We start from the raw sequence: 18,999 nt of genomic DNA, 5'->3' as shown, positions 1-18,999 counted from the left end.
AACAAAAAAAAAACAATCAATAAATTGTATGTAAAAGTCATTAAACTTTATTTGTGTTTGATTATGATGGTGGCTGATGGTGATGATGAATGTGATTGGTTTTGTATGATGTTATTTGTTTGATTGGGGAGATGATGCATATATTATGCTTTTATATTAATTTATAGAGTTTAAAAATTGATTTGTTTTATTCGATGGTGATGTATTCATCACTCGTATTTTGGCAGCTAGGGAATTGATATGTGTTTTATGCAGTTGCACAGGTTGTTGATTTAAATTCCAGGGAGTAAAATTAAAATGTTTTATATCATCACAATCGATTATATTGTTTGCTTCATTATTGCGATGTTCCATAACATATTTACGTGTTTGCTTAATATCATCAGAATTGCGGCATATAATTTGGGATAAAGTTGTTCCATAGATGGTTCTTAATTGATCTGGATATAAAAAAGAAAAATAAGATTCAATTAAATGTATGTAGGTACTTTGAAAATGATATTGAATTTACCCTTGGAAAACTTTTGTGGTCCCATTTTACGTTCATACCAAAAAGAATCTCCTCGTTTTAAACGCATAAATTGATCTGTCACCATACAGGCTAATAGAGGGCCAAATATGGCTCCTTCTAAGGGAGGCTCACTTAATGCTCCCGTATAAACATCAACATCTTTGGGAGAGCTGTAATGAATTTTGTTGATTTTTAATCAATAGCCAAAGGAATTCCTATCCTTAAGCCAATACGATATTTCCTAAATGAAAATCTCACACCAGATCAGTATTCCCGAATGAAATCTATCGCTTTCCTATTTCATAAATAAATTAACTGCCAGCTCAAAATATCCCAAAGAAATCGATCACCAACTGAAGATTTAATAAAGAAATCAATGACCAGGGGGTCGATTCTGGTTCTGTGAAACGGTGAAATGAAAAAAAAAACTTTTCATTTTCGTTTTCATAAGAACTTTTCATATTCACCCCTATCGTCAATAACATGTGAAATTTTGTTCCCATGAAATATCCATTTCCCTCGAAGGGAAAATTGCTATCGGGAATATCATGATGAACTTTACATGCACAAATGTTTATTGTTTACAAAATTCCATCTAAAAATTTCACAACTAGGGTTTTTTTCACGTGAACAAAGTTGATGAACGAAAAAAGGAAAAGGGAAAATATTTCATGTGAAATGTTGATTCGCGATAGGGGTGATTATGATTTCGCAATTACACAAATTGCGATTCCTGTTCTTCAATTTATTTTATTAAATTTTTTCTTTTCATATGAAAACATTTGAATTTATTTATAATTTTTTCACTAAACGAGAATCAGAAACTCTATGAAAATATGAAAACACTTTTCATTTCACCGTTTCACAGAACCAGAATCGAACCGCAGCTGAAAATATCCTAAAGAAATCTATCGTCAGCTTATTATTTCTTAAAGAAATCTCAAGCCTGCTTAAGATTTCCTAAATAAATCTTTGGTCAGCTAAAGATTACTTAAAGATGTTTATCGCCAGCTGAAGATTTTCTAAGTACATAAATCTATCGGTAGCTTCAAATGTCCTAAAGAAATTTTATCGCCGCTCAAAATTTCCTAAAGAAATCTTATTGGTAGCTTGAGATTTCCTGAAGAAATCTTATCACCAGTTCAATATTTCCTAAAGAAATCTTATCGACAGTTCAAGATTTCCTAAAGAAATCTTATGGGCAGCTCAAGGTTTCCTAATGAAATCCTATCGCCAGCTCAAGATTTATAAACAAATCTTATCGCCAGCTAAATATTTCCTAAAGAATTCTTACCTAAAGAAATCCTATCGACAGCTCAAGATTTCCTAAAGAAATCCTATCGCCAGCTAAAGATTTACTAATGAAATCTTATCGCCAGCTCAAGATTTCCTAAAGAAATCTTATCTCCAGCTCAAGATTTTCTAAAGAAACTTTTTGCTCAAGATATTCTAAAGAAATTTATCGACGGTTTAAGATTTTCTAGGTAAATCTATCGGTAGCTTCAGATTCCCTAAAGAAATCGATCCTTAGCTTAAGATTTCCTAATGAAATCAATAGTTGGCTCAACATTTCCTATCTCCAGCTTAAGATTTCCTAAAGAAATCTTATCGCCAGCTTAAGATTTCCTAAATAAATCATTGGCCAGCTCAAGATTTCCTACATAAATGTGTCGCCAGCTTAAGATTTCCTAAAGAAATATTATCGCAAGCTCAAGATTTCCTAAAGTTTCCCACCAGCCTAAGATTTCCTAAATAAACCCATCGCCAGCTTAATATTTTTTAAATAAATCAATCGCCAGCTTAGATTTGCTAAATAAATCTATCAACAGTCTAAGATTTGCTAAAAAAGTTGATCGCCAGCTTAAGATTTTCTCCAGCTTATGATTTCCCTAATAAAACTCAAGATTTTCTTAAGGAAACTGTATCTAGTTTAAACATTCTTCAAAATTCACCGCTATAAGACTCTGATTTATATTACTCCATAATAATTGCTTTAAATTAGTACTTACTTATAAATTTCTCGTATCGATTTTAATGAATCTTTATCCAAAGCTTCAGCCATTTGTTCCCAAGTATCCACCGGTGGCAATTGGCAATGTCTTCTATAAACTGGATAGGCTGGTAAACCGTGATCTCGACCGCGTTGTATGTTCAATGAAACTAAGTCTAAACCACAAACGGGTATATGATCATCTGCGATATCTTCAAACAGATGCTGGGTAACTTCTAATGAAAAGAAACGATCAACACGTTGTACCGCAGTATTGGTAGCAATTAAGAGAGCCGTATCAATGCCACCACTATGCCATAAAGAAAAAGGATTAAATAACATCTTGTGCAGCTCCATATATTCAGGATTGCTGTGATTACTGGTGATATTAAAAAGACCCTTAAGGAATTACAATGTTTGAAAAAATTATTTCAGTTTTATTTATAATGCCAACAAACAATTACCGGTAGTAAAGTGTGAGCAAAACGAAATGCAGCCGCTGCAAAACAATTAGCTATAGAAGGATTTACACTGCGCTCATAAGTATCGGGAGCATCTAGATCATGTATACGTGGTGTAATACCCTTTCTATCGGCCCATTCCCTGCCCAGGAGTATGGGCAAAAACTCATTGTAGGTTATGTGAGCAATTTGGGCGCCCACAATTCTACGCGCCTCTTGAAATACCGTTTCATCATCCCAATCCGGATTTTCATTTTGTAAACCACGAGCCAAATAGTTATGTTGTCTAGACCACAGCAAATGCATGGAAGTCAGCAGTAAATTTTCATTTGCTCGATCATCGCCCGATTCAAAACAATATTTCCCCTGTTTAATCATGACATCACGATTACAACCATCATCGGGATTAGTGGATATGGGCAATAATTCCCTGCTGTCATTGGTAATATACATACGCAGAAGGCCATTGTTTAGGGTGCGTAAATGATGTTGCCGCAAATCTGAATTGCCGTAGACCACTGAGGCATCTATAAATGAAGTAGCCTGATTCAATTGTTGCCTAGGACCAAAATGACCCGTAGGAGCCGGAGCTGAGCGCACAAAATTCATACAACTTAAATTGTAGGACTTATAATAAGGATCATCGGGTAATACGGTGACCGGAAAACATTCTGGATGTGTGTAATTTATGGGTTGACCACAACAATTTATAGACTCTCCCTCCAGAGATGATGTCAAGGATGTGGCTGTTATATCGTGGTCCAAAAACTGTCCAAACACTGCCAGCATTACGGTGAAGTTTGAATCCGTTTCATATGAGGCTCTATATATTTTCAATGACACTTGGCGGGCTGGAGGCAACAGACTAGTGCCATTTTTGAGAACGCCCCTGGGTAGAGAAATGCCATCTGAGTAGTCGGGATTCACCATACGTCGATAAGGTATTAAAGATGCTCCATAATGTCGAGGATGATTTTTATTGTTGCATATGCCGCTAGAACGACGATACTTTGCATTAAAGTCACATATTATATCGGACGTAGGATCGGGTAATATAATCTTTGGTCCACGACCTATATTTGATCTATCCGGACCTCTTGTATAATTATATTTCTCTGCTATAGTATCAGTGGCTTCATTTTCCACAAAACCTCTACGCGCCAATTTTCTCGATGCTGGATTAGAACTTAATGAACGGTAGTGACGAAAAGCCGGCGAATCTACTGGAGTTGGTTCTATACTCTCTTCCAATATTTCACGATCTCCCAAGGCTTTAATACCCTCACTTACAGCCCAATCCGTGTCATTGCTTTGCAAGTGAAAATGTTTGAGTGACCAATCCTCTACCACCTCATCAGGTATGGGAAACTTTATGGCTTCTAATCTTCCAATTACATCAGTTGAATTGATTGTCGTTTGATTTAAATTATTCGCCGAGTCATTTGTGGCCAATAGTAAGATGGGCGGATATGGATATTCGTTGTTTATGGCTAAGACAATAACTAAAGATGCAATAATGATGACTCTATGGGTAAAAGCAATAGTAAAACATCAAGTATAACAGTTTCTTTCAAATGTTATACACTTGTGGTATTTCAACATTGTATGGATTTGTATTTTATTTTGCTTTTATTCTTTATTCATATGCATTATTTTTTCCTAGTCTCTACACAAATATTTTCCTAAAGTGTTAAAGCCGCAAAACAACAAATGATTTTATTTGTTATTGTTGGAAGTTGTTTACTTTAAGTGGCAAGAAGTCTACAGCCAGCAAATGTAGGCCAATAAACTGGGTAAGTAATTTAATATTCCTCATGTATTATGATGAAGAAAATAACTTTAAAAAAAACAAACAAAATAAAAATATATGTTAAGGTTTAAACAACGGGTTTTATGCAATTCCGTAGCCTTAAGAGTGCAAAGAGTTTTCTAAGCAAATATGTAAATTAGACTGCTATAAAATTGTATGGAGGGAAAAAGTTGCTAGAATATTTACATATATTGTAAAAACATATTATGCTTAAAGTTGGATTTAGGACCTCAAAGGTCCTAAAGTTTAACCCCCATATTCATAAACAGTTTTTGAAATTATCAAAGGTTTATAAAACAAATTCTGTATGGAAATATGAACTTTGCCTTTGTCAGTCCCAAGACAGCATGTTAAAAATCCTGCAGTGATGTTCCTAATTGAAAGAATACGCATATTGAAATAATCTACTGTTTAAGACTTAACTCGGAAGGACTTAATACCAAAGTCAATCCACCAATTTTTGAAACAGTACACATTAAACCTATTCAAAGTCATATTGCTATGTAAGAAGCATAGGATAGATCTAGAGGCGCAACTGGGTGTAATCTCAGAGTAAAAATAATCACTCTTTCCCAAATTTGATAGCTGACACAACAACAAAATACATTGATTTACATGTATTTTGTTGTTGCAAGACTTAGGGTTTTGACAACAGACTTAGGTTTTTTTATCTCTCAGTAACGCTAAGAAGTTTATTTAAAAAAAAATCGAACTAAGTAATCAAATAAAATAAAAAAACTAACGTTGACAGAGTCAAAGCAAACAAGTAAGAAAACTATATTCGACTTGCCGAATCAAATATAGTAGGTAAGGGTAGGGGCAATTATGGATCGATCCTTACTAAAGTTGGTAGAAAGAATTAGGTTCATATAAAACTTGTTTATGTCCAATTGCACCACCATATTAATTATTATTTTAATTATTAAAGTAATTTCTGAGGGGGATCTTGTATAGGGACTAGGCACAAATATTACCCGATTTTCGTTATATTTTATATTGCGGGATTTACAAGAGATAGCGTATCTTTTGGACGCGTTTTGTTTTTAATAATTTATCAGGCCAATTATGAATAAAAAATTCCGCGGGAGTTTGTTCCCCATTGAATTTGCATAGGAAAAATGAGAAAAGGGAAAAATCTCCCGGGGAATTTTTATTCATAATTGGGCTGTATATGTCATTTTGAAGGGTAGGTACTAGGGTGGGTTCAATTTCTTTTGGTCAACAGGCGTATAAAAAAAAACGTAATCTACGTAATCTAAAATTCTAAGAAAATTTTCTCAAGAAACTATGGGTCTAAAATCAAAACCTAGCTCCCGCTTAGATTCTTCAAAATACATAGTTAAGAAATTTTGATTTTAGTCGTTTTTCATTGCTTATTTTGATATGAAAGTTTTTAAAAATGTATACCAATGTATAAAGGATATTTAGTTCTTAACAAAACATAGTTCTAATCATGACACAACAATATAAGGTATACTCAGTAGAAAATAAATTCTCAATTATACAATTCTTGTAAAGTCAAACAAAAGAAAATATGAAAAAATATGAAAAAAAAACAAAATCAAAGTTTGACGTTATAGGCGTAAATATTGAAAACTCTCCCTAGTGATTCTACCTTCTACAATTATTGTATCATGGTTCTAATTATTTAAATCAGATGAAAATTGTAAGTTATTCAACTTTTCATTAACACTTTTTTTAGTATTTTCTACCCCAGCTCATATGAATAAAAAAAAAATTATTAGTACAATTTTTAATTTACAAGGTAAATTTGTTCGTTTTTTAGAAAAAGTTTAATAACTTTTACAAATATATACCGATTTTAACAAGTAATGTCTCATTTTTGCCTACATAAAATTGTCTTTAAAACACTGTGCAAAAAGAAATAGGTTTTCATATAAAAAAAGTGTTATTTTGTAGCAGAGTAAAATCTTAAATCTTTATGTCTCTCGGCGGAAGCTAGGTTTTAATTTTAGACCCATACTTTCTTTTGGAAATTTTCTTAGAATTTTGTGTAGATTCCAATTTTGATATACGCCTGTCAAGTTTTTTCTCACCCGAACAAATTGACCCACCCTAGTCAAATTATTGCAAAGCTTCATATGCGGAAAGCACACCGATTGCTCACCAAAGCTTATGATGAATGTCTTCGGTTTCACCATGCGAGAGATGGTTTGTTCGGTTCAGAAGTTGTAATTGGAGAAATATTTTCCCGAGAAATTTTTTTCCGTGGGAAATAAATAACCTGAGAATATTTCTGATAATGATAAAAAATGTTGTTGATTTTTTATATGGGCCTCTGAATCTAAAAATAATTGGTCAATTCACAAGGTCTCTTATCATTTCATATGGTTATAATGTTGTAATATTTCACGAATAGGCCGCTCGGCTTAACCGAGCAGGTTGGTTACGATAACACAATAAACATAGCATACAGAGTAGTATTATTTTAGGACATTTTTTGCTTTAAATGCTATAACATTTTTAAACCATTGTGAAATATTAGGACATTATGACAATATGAATTGACCAAATATTTTTAGATTCAGAGACCCTAAATCCATATAAAAAATCACCAACATTTGTTTAATTTAAAAAAAAAATATATTTATATTTAAAATTATTTTCTATTGCAAAAAATCTTTTTAAGAAATTAGTAATAAATTTCTGCATATGAAAAAATAAGTTTTTCAAAACATCCTTTAGGTTGTTTATTTGTGAAGTGACCAGCAGAAAACAAAGCACACATAACTTTCTTTCCAAAATTGTTCTTTTTTTACAACACTCACAAAAATGTTAATCCTAAACACCATTGCAGTTGATGCATTTTATGACGACGCGAGCGAGGAGAAACTCCTCCAGGAAACACATATACCGGACCGGGCGGTTGTTGTGGCACAAACGTCGTAGTTAAAGGAGTAGTTTCATCCGCCATTTTGTCTCTTGTTAACTTAACTAATTTAAATATTTGATTTTTATTTATTTCAACAAAATATTATTAGATCTTGTCAAAACGATGTTGTAAACGTAACAAAGGCTAAAAAGTAACTAAACTCTTGGAAAACAAATTTAAAGTAGACATAAAGCAGTCAATAGACATGATTGTGATTTACTTAATGCACTGCTAAGGTTTCATTGGGTGAATAAAATAACAAAAAAACATAGACAAAACTATGATATAGAAGTTAAGAGCTGAAAAATAAACAACAAATGTTTTTGCATATTTTAATAATGATTTGTTTTGTAATACGTGATTATAATTATTGAATGAATTTGATTGATTTGGAAAAAAAACTAGCGAAATTAAATGAATTGGGAATTAGAATTTTATAACAAAAAAAAACTAGCGAAATTAAATGAATTGGGAATTAGAATTTTATAACAAAAAAAATGCAATTTTTATTTAGACACTAAATACTTAAACAAACTAATTGAGGTTTTACATTTCCATCATATCATCGCTCTTCTTATAGGCATCATTTATATATTCGTACGTAAGTTTAAGAAGATATTGAAATGATTTATTACTAACTAAATCTTCTAAATCTGTGCTGCTGATAAACTCTTCCATGGGCGGTAGAAAACTTTCAAAGTCACCATCTAAAACAAAGAACAATTAAAATAAATTTAAAAAACAAAAATAAAAAAAACCTACCCATCAAATGGCACAATTCTATAAGTTTAAAGAATAACAAATTCTGTATATAATCCACGGCTGAATTTGTATCATATTCCTTCCAATTGTCCCTTAAAATAGCTGCACACCATATTTTGTGTCTTGCCTCAAAGGGATCTTCGAGATAATTTAATAGTTCCAAAGCCTTGCGGAAATCAAATTCTGTGGCGGTGTCATTCTCCTCAGCAATAAATAACTTTGGTAATTTAACACAAAGAAAAAAAATTAAAAGCTGTCAACAGTTTTGAAAAAGAAAACTCTACTCACATTTATAATTTCCTCAATTTTCAAGACTTTTTGATGCTCCACATCATAACCAAAAGCCAACAATAAATATTCACTTAATTGCTCTTGATAATCGACAATATTTAATTCAGCATTTATGGTTTCTAATTGTAATGATAAATCAGAACCCGAAGAAGCAAATGCTGATAGTTTGGCCAAAGATAACATGGACTGATAAGGGTTACAAAGAGCTCATTCAATAAGAGTTATAAAATTAATAAATATCAAACATACCTTCTTTCTTTGCACAAATTCTGTTTCACTTTGAGCCAATTGGAACAGTATTTTAGAGGCTCTTTCAAAATCACCATTAAATACGAGTTGTATCCAACCCAGTGTTGGATGATCACGCATAAATTGTGATAAAGCGGCTTGATTGCCTTTAAAACGTTCGAATACCTCACCTTGTCTATTCTGTCTTAAATGCCAATTGATGGCAAACTGTGAAAAATCATATTCTTCGTATTTTTTTATGTATGAATCCAGACGTTCCTGATTATTGGTAACATCACAGAGTAGAACAAGACTTTGGAAGTCGAGATATTTTTCAGCTAATTTGGCAGCGGCTTCATATTGGTTGTTATCAACTAAAAGGAAGAGTAAAGAAATGATAAGTTCGTTAAAGTTAAACATTTTTCAGATTCAGAAATTTAAAATTTTCTCCAATACAAAAAAAAAATATTCTCTAGAAACGTGTCTACATATCTCACAACCTTTCTCTTGAAAATATGTTACCGATTCTGAGAAATTTTCGTAGAAAAAATATCTCCGAACCTGATAAAATATCTCTGTAAAAATATCTCTGAATCTTAGAATCTTACTCTAAAAAAATACTTTTGATTTTTCTCTAGAAAAAAGAAAAAAAAGAAAATGTCTTCAAATCTGAGAAATTTTCTCCAGAAAAAACGTCTCTGAATCTTAGTAATTTTCTCTGGAAAAAATGTGTCTGGATCTGAATTTTTTTTTTTTAAAAAACTATCCATGTTTCGGAGAAATTTTCGTTAGAAAAGCTATCTGCCATTCGTAGAAATTTTCTCTAGAAAAACTGTCTCCGATTCGAGAAAATTTTCTCTAGAAAAAATGTGTCCGAATCTGAAAAATTTTCTCCAGAAATTGTTGGTAAAAAATGAGTTCGAATATTAAAAATTTTCTATAATGTCTGAGAAATTTTTTAATATTTTTTAATATTAAATGAATTTAGATTTTTTATAGAAAAATTTTGATTGTTTTAAGTAAAACGAATTCTAATTTTGACCTTTATATTAGGAAAATTTTCGGGAATTCGAATTTAATTTTTTTTAGTAAAATTTCGATTATTCTGTGGAAAAAATTTTCGAATTCTAATTTTGGCAATTTTTTTTGAACATTTTCCGGAATTTGAATTTTAATCCCTCAACTTCAAACTATTTTCCTCTAGAAAAAATTTCTGCGAATACCAGATTTTGAAAATATAGTTAACTTACTCAATATCGATATCAAATCCCTTCTTTGTGACTCAAATTGCTGCTGCAATACATTGAATTTTTCGGTATCCCGCACACTATCCAAATAATGTTTACGGCCATCCAATATAAAATCGATTAATTCCAAAATTTGTTGATATATTCTCTGTCTCAAATCGGGATCACTAGTACCATGTGCACCATATTTAACCGAAATATTTACAAGATGTGAGAGAGAATCTCTTAAACCAATATTACCGGACATGGCAGTCCATGGCAAGTACTCAAAAGAATCCAACTTTTCGGCAGGCAATGAATAAATTGTCGAATTCTGTTCACGAAAGTTAATAACTTCTGTTATAACATGTAGAACAACAGTATTGATGTCGGATATAAATGAAGCTAAATTGGAAGATTGATGTTGATTTTCGATGCGATTGTCGGCCAGATCACAAAACGATTGGAAAATATCTTGAAATTTGCAAAGGCGTACGTAGAACAAGTCTTGGGCGGTTAAACTGCCCTGGGGACGTTCTTGCCAACGTTGTACCAGCAAATTAACGGCTTCATCAATGAGTTTGTTGAATCTATTAAGAGATTTGCGATAGTAAATACAATTTTTTGTACGATTAAAGGAAAACTTACTTGTTTTGTATACTTCTTAAGGCAATGGCTGCTATGATTCTCTCATTTATATCGGATATAACAAAACTGGTGGGTTTTAAGATATTGCCGCCGGCACTGGGTATAGAACTTAGCTGAAATTTAAACATACGGATAATTTAAAAACCTATTTGATTACTTTAGTGTCAAAAAAGGTAAATACCTTCTCCCAGATGCCAGTAGCATGTAAAAATTCTACAAAATGCCTTAAAGCCAAATTTTTCTCCTTTAGCTGTGTTATGATTTGCAAAGAAGATGAGCTGCCCAAAGCATACTTTTGGAAATTGGGCTCTTCCCATAATTGTTCCCAACGAGGATCTGTGGCCGGTATATCTTCAGCCAAATCTTCAGCAATAGTAATAACAATTCTAAAATGATTTTAGATATATTAAAAATCAATTTATTTTTTTACTAAATAAAAACATACTTATCCAATTGAGCTGCTTCTCCGGTAGTTGTTGGTTCTGTAGCATTCCTTAGCAAATCATTCAAGATGCTATTACACATTGTAGTGTTACGTTTCAAACGATATATAAAAGCTGCCTTCAACTGACTAACTTCATCTTTAAATTCTGAATATATTGAATCTGGATCCAATTCATACATATACAAATTCTGTTCATTTATATTACTCATGGAAGAGGACAAAACACTTTGTTCCCTGAGCGTATTATCGGCCATAGGAGAAAACACTTCGGGCGTAGTGCAAGAAGCATTCATTATATCCGAACTATCAAAATCACCGGGAGTAATAGAGACTAAACCATGAGTACGACTAAATATTAATGGTATATTGCCACAAACAGCAGCACTTAATATACGATCATCTTGCAAATGAAATTCTATTTTTTCCGCATCAATTTCACCAATTTGTATATTGGCCAGGGGCAGAGGATAGACTACCTTATCATTGAAAATATAGATGTGTGTGCGACAAATAACGAAACGCAGTGACAGGCATTCATTTTCCGTGGCCACACTATAGAAATGTGAAAATTTGAAGGGAGTAAAACTTACTAAACGCATGCCTTCATTGGTGGTAGATAAAACGCCTGGAAAGTGAGTACAAAAGCAAAAAAATAAGAAAAGTTTGTATTAAATAAAAATTTATTGCAACTTACTCATGGCATAATACATTTGCGGAGTTAGTGTCGTATTTACAGCTCCCGCCAATATGTAGGTTTTGCCCTCAAATATATGCATATCGAGCAGCTGCAAATCAAAGTTTATACTGTCTGCAAAGAAAATATTTTAATAATTTATTATAACAACAAGTAAGAGAGCTATATTCGGTTATGCCGAATCTTGTATACTTATTTGTCGTGGAATTTTTTCTTTAGAAAGCGAATTATTGGGATCTTACCTCGTACATTCCAAAATTTCTGTTGAAATTCTTCGCGTATTTTACGTATAATTTCGGAATCTTCAAATAACATTTGCTCATTGCTGCCAGAATGATTTAAGCGCCAGCGCTGTATCCAACGATCAGCTAATACTGACACAACTGCATCCCGATCACCCGAATCTTGAGGATCACAAGCAACAGCTACAAATTTCTATAAAAAATATATTATAAATTAATTTCAGTTAAAATTATAAAAATAATATAGGCAATGTTAAAATAAGAATTTGTTCATTAACAAACCACCATCAACTTACATTTTCCTTATCATTGGCACTATTCATGCCAATTATAATTGAGGCAAACTTTTTACCAAAACCACCCAAAAAGCCAGAAGGTTGACGTATCGTTTTATGCTGTAACACATGGCGACCGTTTTGTAATTGCAGTTGCAGCAAAACCATGCTACAGGTGGTTGTCACTAGTAAATAACTTAGGGGCATTTGCTGTTGTGGCAATGTTAACATGTAATCGAATTCTTGGCCATCAAGAATATTTGTTAAATCAACCGAACTGCCATCGTGGGCTATTGAAGGCCAATAGCGTACATCACCGGTGGGTGAAACAGCAACACACGAAGCCATTTGTTGACTTTCACTGAGGAAAACACTGACCAAGGAAGCTTTGTGGCCAATGTCACAATGTGGCAGTGTCAACTCACGGCACTGGGCCATGGCGCCACCTCTTCGTTGATGACTGCGAGCCAATAGATCTTTGGCACTTTTCGGTGGTGAGTTACCAGTGCCAGAGTTGCGTACATCCTTATATTGCCAAACCAAGAGACGGCGGCCGTGCACAACCCAGGCCCAGCCATTTTCTGAACAACGTACTGAAACGCTTTGATTTTTCTCGCTAAATGTTAAAGCTTCATTAACCAAAACTGGTAATTGCAAGCCATAGCTTTCAACTAAATTGAAATCGGAACGTATGCCCATGAACGACTGATTCGAACGGCCGGAGACACTGTAACGACTGTAATTTTTAAAGATTGTAATAATTTAAATATTTTAATAAATTACACATTTCACATACCTCTGACCAATACTGCCTCCACCACCAGCAGACTTCTTTAAACCTCCAGCTGCGTAGCTCAGGGCTGCACCACCCAAAGATTTGCGCCCCGCATTGCTAAATGAATTAGCAGAACTTTGTCTGGGACGCATACCGGTGCCAGCGCCTCCCAAAGAATGTCGCGCCATACCTGAATATAGTTGTTGATGCAGACTTTTATCCATTTTCATTGACTTGTGGTGATTTTTTTATAAAATAAATAGACTTTTACAAATATTTTACACAATAAACAAAAACCGGCGTTTCTTTTGACAATTCACAAAAATGTGTGGCGCTTTTATGCGCCAGTGTTGGTAAACGAATTAAGTTTGTTGTGGTGATGCCAGAGTTAAAAGTATTGTTTGGTAATTATGTTATCGATGACTAAAATATTATAACGGATTTTCATTTAAATAATTAACTTGAAAAGAAATTGTTATGTATTTTATTTATGTGCATACGCTATTTTAATTATATATTTTAATACTAATAAACAAAAAAAGGTCTGTTTGGGTGTTTGGTCATTGTTATGCTGGAATCTAAAAACCGTCCGTCTTACGAATGTTCATATACTGACTCTAAAATTGCATTTGCATTCGTCCAAAAGAAATCCATTTCGACCAGTTTCAATGTTCCTTCAAATTGTATATGATTTTTTACAGCTAAGGCCGGGTAACTTATCAAAATGTTTTAAATATTTTTTAAATATTAATTTTTTTTTTTTTGTATGAAAATAATTTATTTAAACATTGATTGATTGATTAACTATGTTTAAAATTTTGATAAGTTACCCGGCCTAAGAGGTTTTTAAACAAGTAAAATTATTGCAAGTGTTTCTACTACAACAGTAGATATTGTCCAAATCAAATAAACAATAAGATAATTATTAAATATATTTATTTAAATACGCAATAAACGGAAAAAAATATACAATTATGTTCGGCACAAAAGCTGTGATCGTAATTTTCTTATTGAGATTAAGGCATTCGATATTTGATAGCTCATTCGATCACGAATGCGGTAATTTGGCCCTTGGTAAACATTTGCTGTGCTGTCCTTAAACTAGAGTTTGAAGAATAAACATTTCTTTAAGTGTATAGTTATCGATAGTCTTATTTACCTTTATTCTATTAAACTGGCAACTCTTTTTATTTGCAAATAACTGTTAAATAAAATTTCCCAAACAAAGAACAGCTGTCGAAATTCAAACAAATCATTTCCTTGACGCAGCTGTTGATTTTTTTTCGCAAAACAATTGAAAAAATGATTTAAAAAATAAATATTTAATACACACACGATTAAAAAATGGCAACATGGACCAAAAATCAACCTAGTGGTGGTTCATCAAGACGAAAATGGAATTTAGATGGTAAGTTAACAAAAACAGCACAGATGCCATTAACTTCATACACAAATATCATGAACTTATGAAATACAATTTATTTGTTGATTTATTAAATTAGATCGCACCACTTTGAATAACTTGAAATATCATATAGCCTCGGAAGGCTGTTCGGAAGTACAATATGATTTGGCCAAACAGTTGTTGGATAACAATATAGGTACGTACTTTTATGTTTACCATAACCATAGCGATTTGGATTATTGCTTATTGATTTGTTGTATATTTTTTAAACTAGAACACAATGAAGAAAGTTCTAGAGAACAAGCGGTACATTGGCTATTGTGTGCTGCACAACAGGGTCATGAGCAATCCGCCAATTTGTTGCAGAAATGTTATGAAGAAGGATGTGGCATTACTGTAGAAAATGAGCAGGAAGTACGTTCTTGTTTATCTCTGACACCGGGCGAAAGAGCTGCCCGCAAGGCTGCCCGTGAGCTTTTTGCTTGCCTCTCGAATGGCGGTAAACACATTTCACCGCGCCAGCTGGAACGAAAAATGCGTGAAATATATAAAATGCAAAAGGCTAAAAGACAACCGGGAGACTCTACTTCCACCTCAGAAGATGATATGGATGATGAAGATCTGGGCCATCAACCTTTAGAGGATGGTTCGGCATCTATAGCCAATGGTTCCATAAATTTACGCTCTCATAGGCAAGAGGACATGAGAAGAAAACCACGAAGGAATCATTTGAATATGCCTGAAAATTTCGCCGACAATGATCCCAATATTACCGAAGAGAATCTCGTATCAGCTGCTATAAATTATGCAGCCGGTCGCATGCCAGCTGTAAATGATGCTTTGACACTAACTGTACCACATCCAGCAACTTTGGATCATGTTCCTTGTTTTCATCGTTTGCTGTTTCATCCCATACTGTTCTTTACACTGTTGTATCATCGCCTGATTAATATAGTCTCCGAGTTGCCCAAGCGTGTACCACAAAGTATACGCTTTGCGGTCTTGCTAACACTTTACTGGCTGGTCTCCAGTGATAATCTAACCGTGCTACTGCCCATTGGCTTCTATTACCTATGCTGGTGTGTTATGGTTTGGTCCACCTGTAAAATGCTTAAGACCAAACATGATTTCATAGATTTTCGCATATGGTCGGGATTATTTCTCAGCTATGGCGACCATAATATAGAGGCAGATATTTCGGAAAATCGTTTCTTGAAGAACAATATGCAGCCGTATTTGTATTTTTTCTGTGCTTTTATAGGCAATTTATTGGTTTATCCGCTAATCTCCTCGGAATGGTTGCCACATTCAGAACTCACCACTATGGCTGGCATATTTGTGTTTATCTCTATGTTGGCTTTTATGTACTCGTCTCAACGTTTTCCTGACTGGATTGTTTTAGTGTCGTTCGGCGTTAATGTCCTGGCCAAATATCCCTACGAAATGGACGAAGTTGTGACTACAGGTTGGCGTTTTCTGGATCTTAAAGTTCCCACTTTTTGTTCGTTTGTCATTGGCAATGGCATAGAGTTTTGTTTGAATTGTCGCACGGCTTTGTATCTGTTAATACCCATGTTTTTGGTGCATTTGGCTAAGAGATCCAATTGGCATGGCACTTACACGCATCTTATACCGCATTGTGTTACACTTAGTTGGCTGCAGTTGTGCATAACGAGTGCTCAAAGTGCCACTATGTTTGGGGTGGTGAGAGCAACATTGGGTCTGGCTGGCATTTTACTATTTTTGCCATTATTTGGTTTGGTGTCGCTGTTGATACCTGTATTTGTGGTCATCGAGTGGCTGGGCTTTACGGATCCTAATATACGTTTGGGCAGCACTGTGGTGGCATCGTTGCTGGCACTTTTGGGCTCTTGCTTTTTGGCTATAAATCGAACCACTCAGAAGTATATAACGGTGATTCAGGTGGGTAATTTTATTTTTTTATGATTTATTTTTGGATAATCTGTGAGTAATTAGTGTATGAAAAAATTTTGCTTTAGCTGTTGAGGGGTTTTTATATAAACTTTTTTAAGGGGTATTTTTCAACACTATTTTAAAATACAACTTTTTAAAAGAGGTACTTTTTTTAAAAAAAAAACGTCATTAGTTTAATGCACATTTTTAAAATAGTAGATTTTTAAAGATAAAAAATTGTTTATTTTTGTTTCACCCCTTGTGTCGAAATAAGGTTTTAGGGAGGAAACAGAAATTGTTGACCTGTTCCAAAGGTCTTTTGTTTAATGGATTTAATTTGAAAAAAAAAAAAATAAACAAGTTACATTCTACAGTTACATTTACTGAATGGGAATTCAGTAAATTAATCATGAATGAGATACTCATTAATCGAGTATCTACAAAGTACTGGACTTCGTCTGTAGAATGTAACTTGTTTATATTTTTTTATATTAAATCCATTAAATTAAAGACCTAGCCAATTATCCAGATGAGGAACATTGGTCACCGGCATACATTAATATTTTGGAATTCTTAATACAAGATGGTAGATCATTAATTAATATTAGAAATAATGCTGAACCCAATAGGCTACATTAAGAGACACCAGATGCAACTGGAATATTTTTCGATTTATAGTCTCTTAACATATTGTTGTCTGGTTTTAAGATATGTGGAATTCCATTTAACAAATACAGGTGAAAGTCCAAGTTTGTCTAATTTATACAGAAGAAGGTCACGATTCTTTTTATCGAATGTCTTACTGAAATCCATATAGATAGTATCAGTTTGTAAGCCGGAATAAAGACATGTTATCACTGAAGTTGTAAATTCTAATAGATTAATGGTAGCTGAAAATCCTTTTCAAAATTCGTGCTGGAATGGAGATAGAAATGATGCTTTTTTAAGAGTTTTTTTTGGTATAGAAATCATCAGAGATTGTTTTTTTGTGCAGACAAATATGGCTCATCCGATGATATCACATATTTTGCACAGAAAACTGTATTTCGGTGTTGAGATGAAATTTATTGTACAGAAATAAGAGTCCCATCTACTGATTTACAATTTATATACATATATCCTTGGAAAATTCTTCTTTTTTATCAAAATTATTATTGTCTATTCTATTTTCTATCAAATTGTTTTTCCTGAAATTTACCTTATTTTTTAGCTCTTCATATGTGTCACCTTTGCCTGCGTCCTTACATTCCCTTATATGACATCCAACTTCAAAGATACGCGCTTTAACAACATGATACCTGATCTTAAACATCAACCTGTTATAACCACCTCCCTGCCGGTGGAAGAAACCCACATGCCACCACCACCTACAGAGTATTTGAGTTGGCAACGTTTCTATGCTCATTGTGGATCACAAGCCTGGTGGAAGGACAACAATAAAATTAAAACTCAACTTAAGTGCGCCCATTTAGAGGGACAGGCCGTGGCTTGGGAGGGTGATGTAACACAAGTGCAAATATCAAGTGTTCAAAATAAACCGGCCTGGTACATTAATCAATATTTACCAAATTGGCTAAATCGCATGATATCCTGTCTATACGGCGAAAGTTTGGAAACTCTATTCAAATGCACCAAACCGCACGATCAATTGTGCAATGATTATCAAAATATTTTGAAAAATGCTCACTTGAATCAACGTTGTTCGTTGCACAAATGGAATACCTATGAATATGAGATACGGATAAAAATGTCATCAGGTTTACTGGACAAACGACAGGAAGTTGTCTTGCAGGCTCAACATAAGTTTGGCAATTTTACTCGCCGTTTGGTGGAGGGTGATCGTGTGCACTTTTATGGCACGCTCATCAACAGTCGAATATTGTCATGGCCTTCAGCTCAAAGATATGAAGAATACATATTGGGTTCTTCAATGGCTCATATAAAATTGGCTGCCATTGAGTGCTTGCAGTGTAAGGATCGTGACAATCCCCCCGTAATATTGGATGCTTTATTGAAATCACCTGTTGATGCTCGTATGCGTGATTTAATGCGCGGTATTAAATATTTACTTAATGTATTTTTAAGTCCTTTAATAACATTTAAATGAACACATTAATGTGTTTTTATGTAGGTATTAATTGTTAAGGTTGTTTTCTTTTCTGTTTTTCTTATTAATTTTTACTTACTCCATTTGTTTTTTTTTAATAATATAATAAAATTATACTTATTTTTTGTAGTTTAGTTTAAACCCTGAGGTTAGTTAGTAAAACCTTTACTCAAAAACCAACCAACAATAAACCATGTAATTTGTAATTTATTACTACCATTAAATTATTAACAAAAACTAAATCATTACATGTGTATAAAATAAATGTATGTGTTTGTTTGCATATTGAAATGAATAATAAATGAACAAATGAATTATTAGA

At 33.4% G+C, this 18,999-nt stretch overlaps 3 protein-coding genes across 3 annotated transcripts; 1 reads left to right on the top strand and 2 right to left on the bottom strand.

Annotated features, from left to right (window-relative positions):
• Nucleotides 1-20: 20 nt before the first annotated feature.
• Nucleotides 21-7,766, bottom strand: cd (cardinal). Its single transcript, XM_065515315.1, has 5 exons — nt 7,562-7,766; nt 2,966-4,487; nt 2,521-2,900; nt 512-681; nt 21-440 (listed from the first exon to the last, which is right to left on the bottom strand). Exons 1-5 carry the CDS (start codon nt 7,705-7,707, stop codon nt 157-159), a joined length of 2,502 nt encoding a protein of 833 aa, XP_065371387.1. The 5' UTR covers nt 7,708-7,766; the 3' UTR covers nt 21-156.
• Nucleotides 7,767-8,140: 374 nt separating this feature from the next.
• Nucleotides 8,141-13,571, bottom strand: Nup133 (nuclear pore complex protein Nup133). Its single transcript, XM_065515309.1, has 12 exons — nt 13,273-13,571; nt 12,498-13,212; nt 12,202-12,394; nt 11,960-12,073; nt 11,266-11,890; nt 11,002-11,206; nt 10,821-10,933; nt 10,197-10,762; nt 8,968-9,320; nt 8,716-8,904; nt 8,428-8,644; nt 8,141-8,372 (listed from the first exon to the last, which is right to left on the bottom strand). Exons 1-12 carry the CDS (start codon nt 13,479-13,481, stop codon nt 8,212-8,214), a joined length of 3,660 nt encoding a protein of 1,219 aa, XP_065371381.1. The 5' UTR covers nt 13,482-13,571; the 3' UTR covers nt 8,141-8,211.
• A 942-nt stretch (nt 13,572-14,513) lies between these two features.
• Nucleotides 14,514-18,999, top strand: wfs1 (wolframin ER transmembrane glycoprotein wfs1). Its single transcript, XM_065515308.1, has 4 exons — nt 14,514-14,659; nt 14,754-14,852; nt 14,931-16,579; nt 17,781-18,999. The coding sequence occupies exons 1-4, from the start codon at nt 14,596-14,598 to the stop codon at nt 18,675-18,677; spliced, it is 2,709 nt and encodes a 902-aa protein (XP_065371380.1). The 5' UTR covers nt 14,514-14,595; the 3' UTR covers nt 18,678-18,999.

The sequence above is a fragment of the Calliphora vicina genome, chromosome 1 (assembly GCF_958450345.1).
Source record: "Calliphora vicina chromosome 1, idCalVici1.1, whole genome shotgun sequence".
Taxonomy (NCBI): Eukaryota; Metazoa; Arthropoda; class Insecta; order Diptera; family Calliphoridae; genus Calliphora; species Calliphora vicina.
Note: the sequence above shows the minus strand (reverse complement) of the source record. Positions and strands in the feature narration are given on the sequence as shown.

Coding starts and splice junctions, on each gene's coding strand:
- cd (XM_065515315.1), bottom strand. CDS start 7,707: ATGGCGGATGAAACTACTCCTTTAACTACGACGTTTGTGCCACAACAA. Junction 2,901..2,965: donor TTGCTCACACTTTACTACCG/GTAATTGTTTGT, acceptor TAATTCCTTAAG/GGTCTTTTTAATATCACCAG. Junction 682..2,520: donor TCGATACGAGAAATTTATAA/GTAAGTACTAAT, acceptor AATTCATTACAG/CTCTCCCAAAGATGTTGATG.
- Nup133 (XM_065515309.1), bottom strand. CDS start 13,481: ATGAAAATGGATAAAAGTCTGCATCAACAACTATATTCAGGTATGGCG. Junction 10,763..10,820: donor TTAAGAAGTATACAAAACAA/GTAAGTTTTCCT, acceptor ATCTCTTAATAG/ATTCAACAAACTCATTGATG. Junction 9,321..10,196: donor GGATTTGATATCGATATTGA/GTAAGTTAACTA, acceptor TCTTCCTTTTAG/TTGATAACAACCAATATGAA.
- wfs1 (XM_065515308.1), top strand. CDS start 14,596: ATGGCAACATGGACCAAAAATCAACCTAGTGGTGGTTCATCAAGACGA. Junction 14,853..14,930: donor GTTGTTGGATAACAATATAG/GTACGTACTTTT, acceptor TTTTTAAACTAG/AACACAATGAAGAAAGTTCT. Junction 16,580..17,780: donor AGTATATAACGGTGATTCAG/GTGGGTAATTTT, acceptor CTTATTTTTTAG/CTCTTCATATGTGTCACCTT.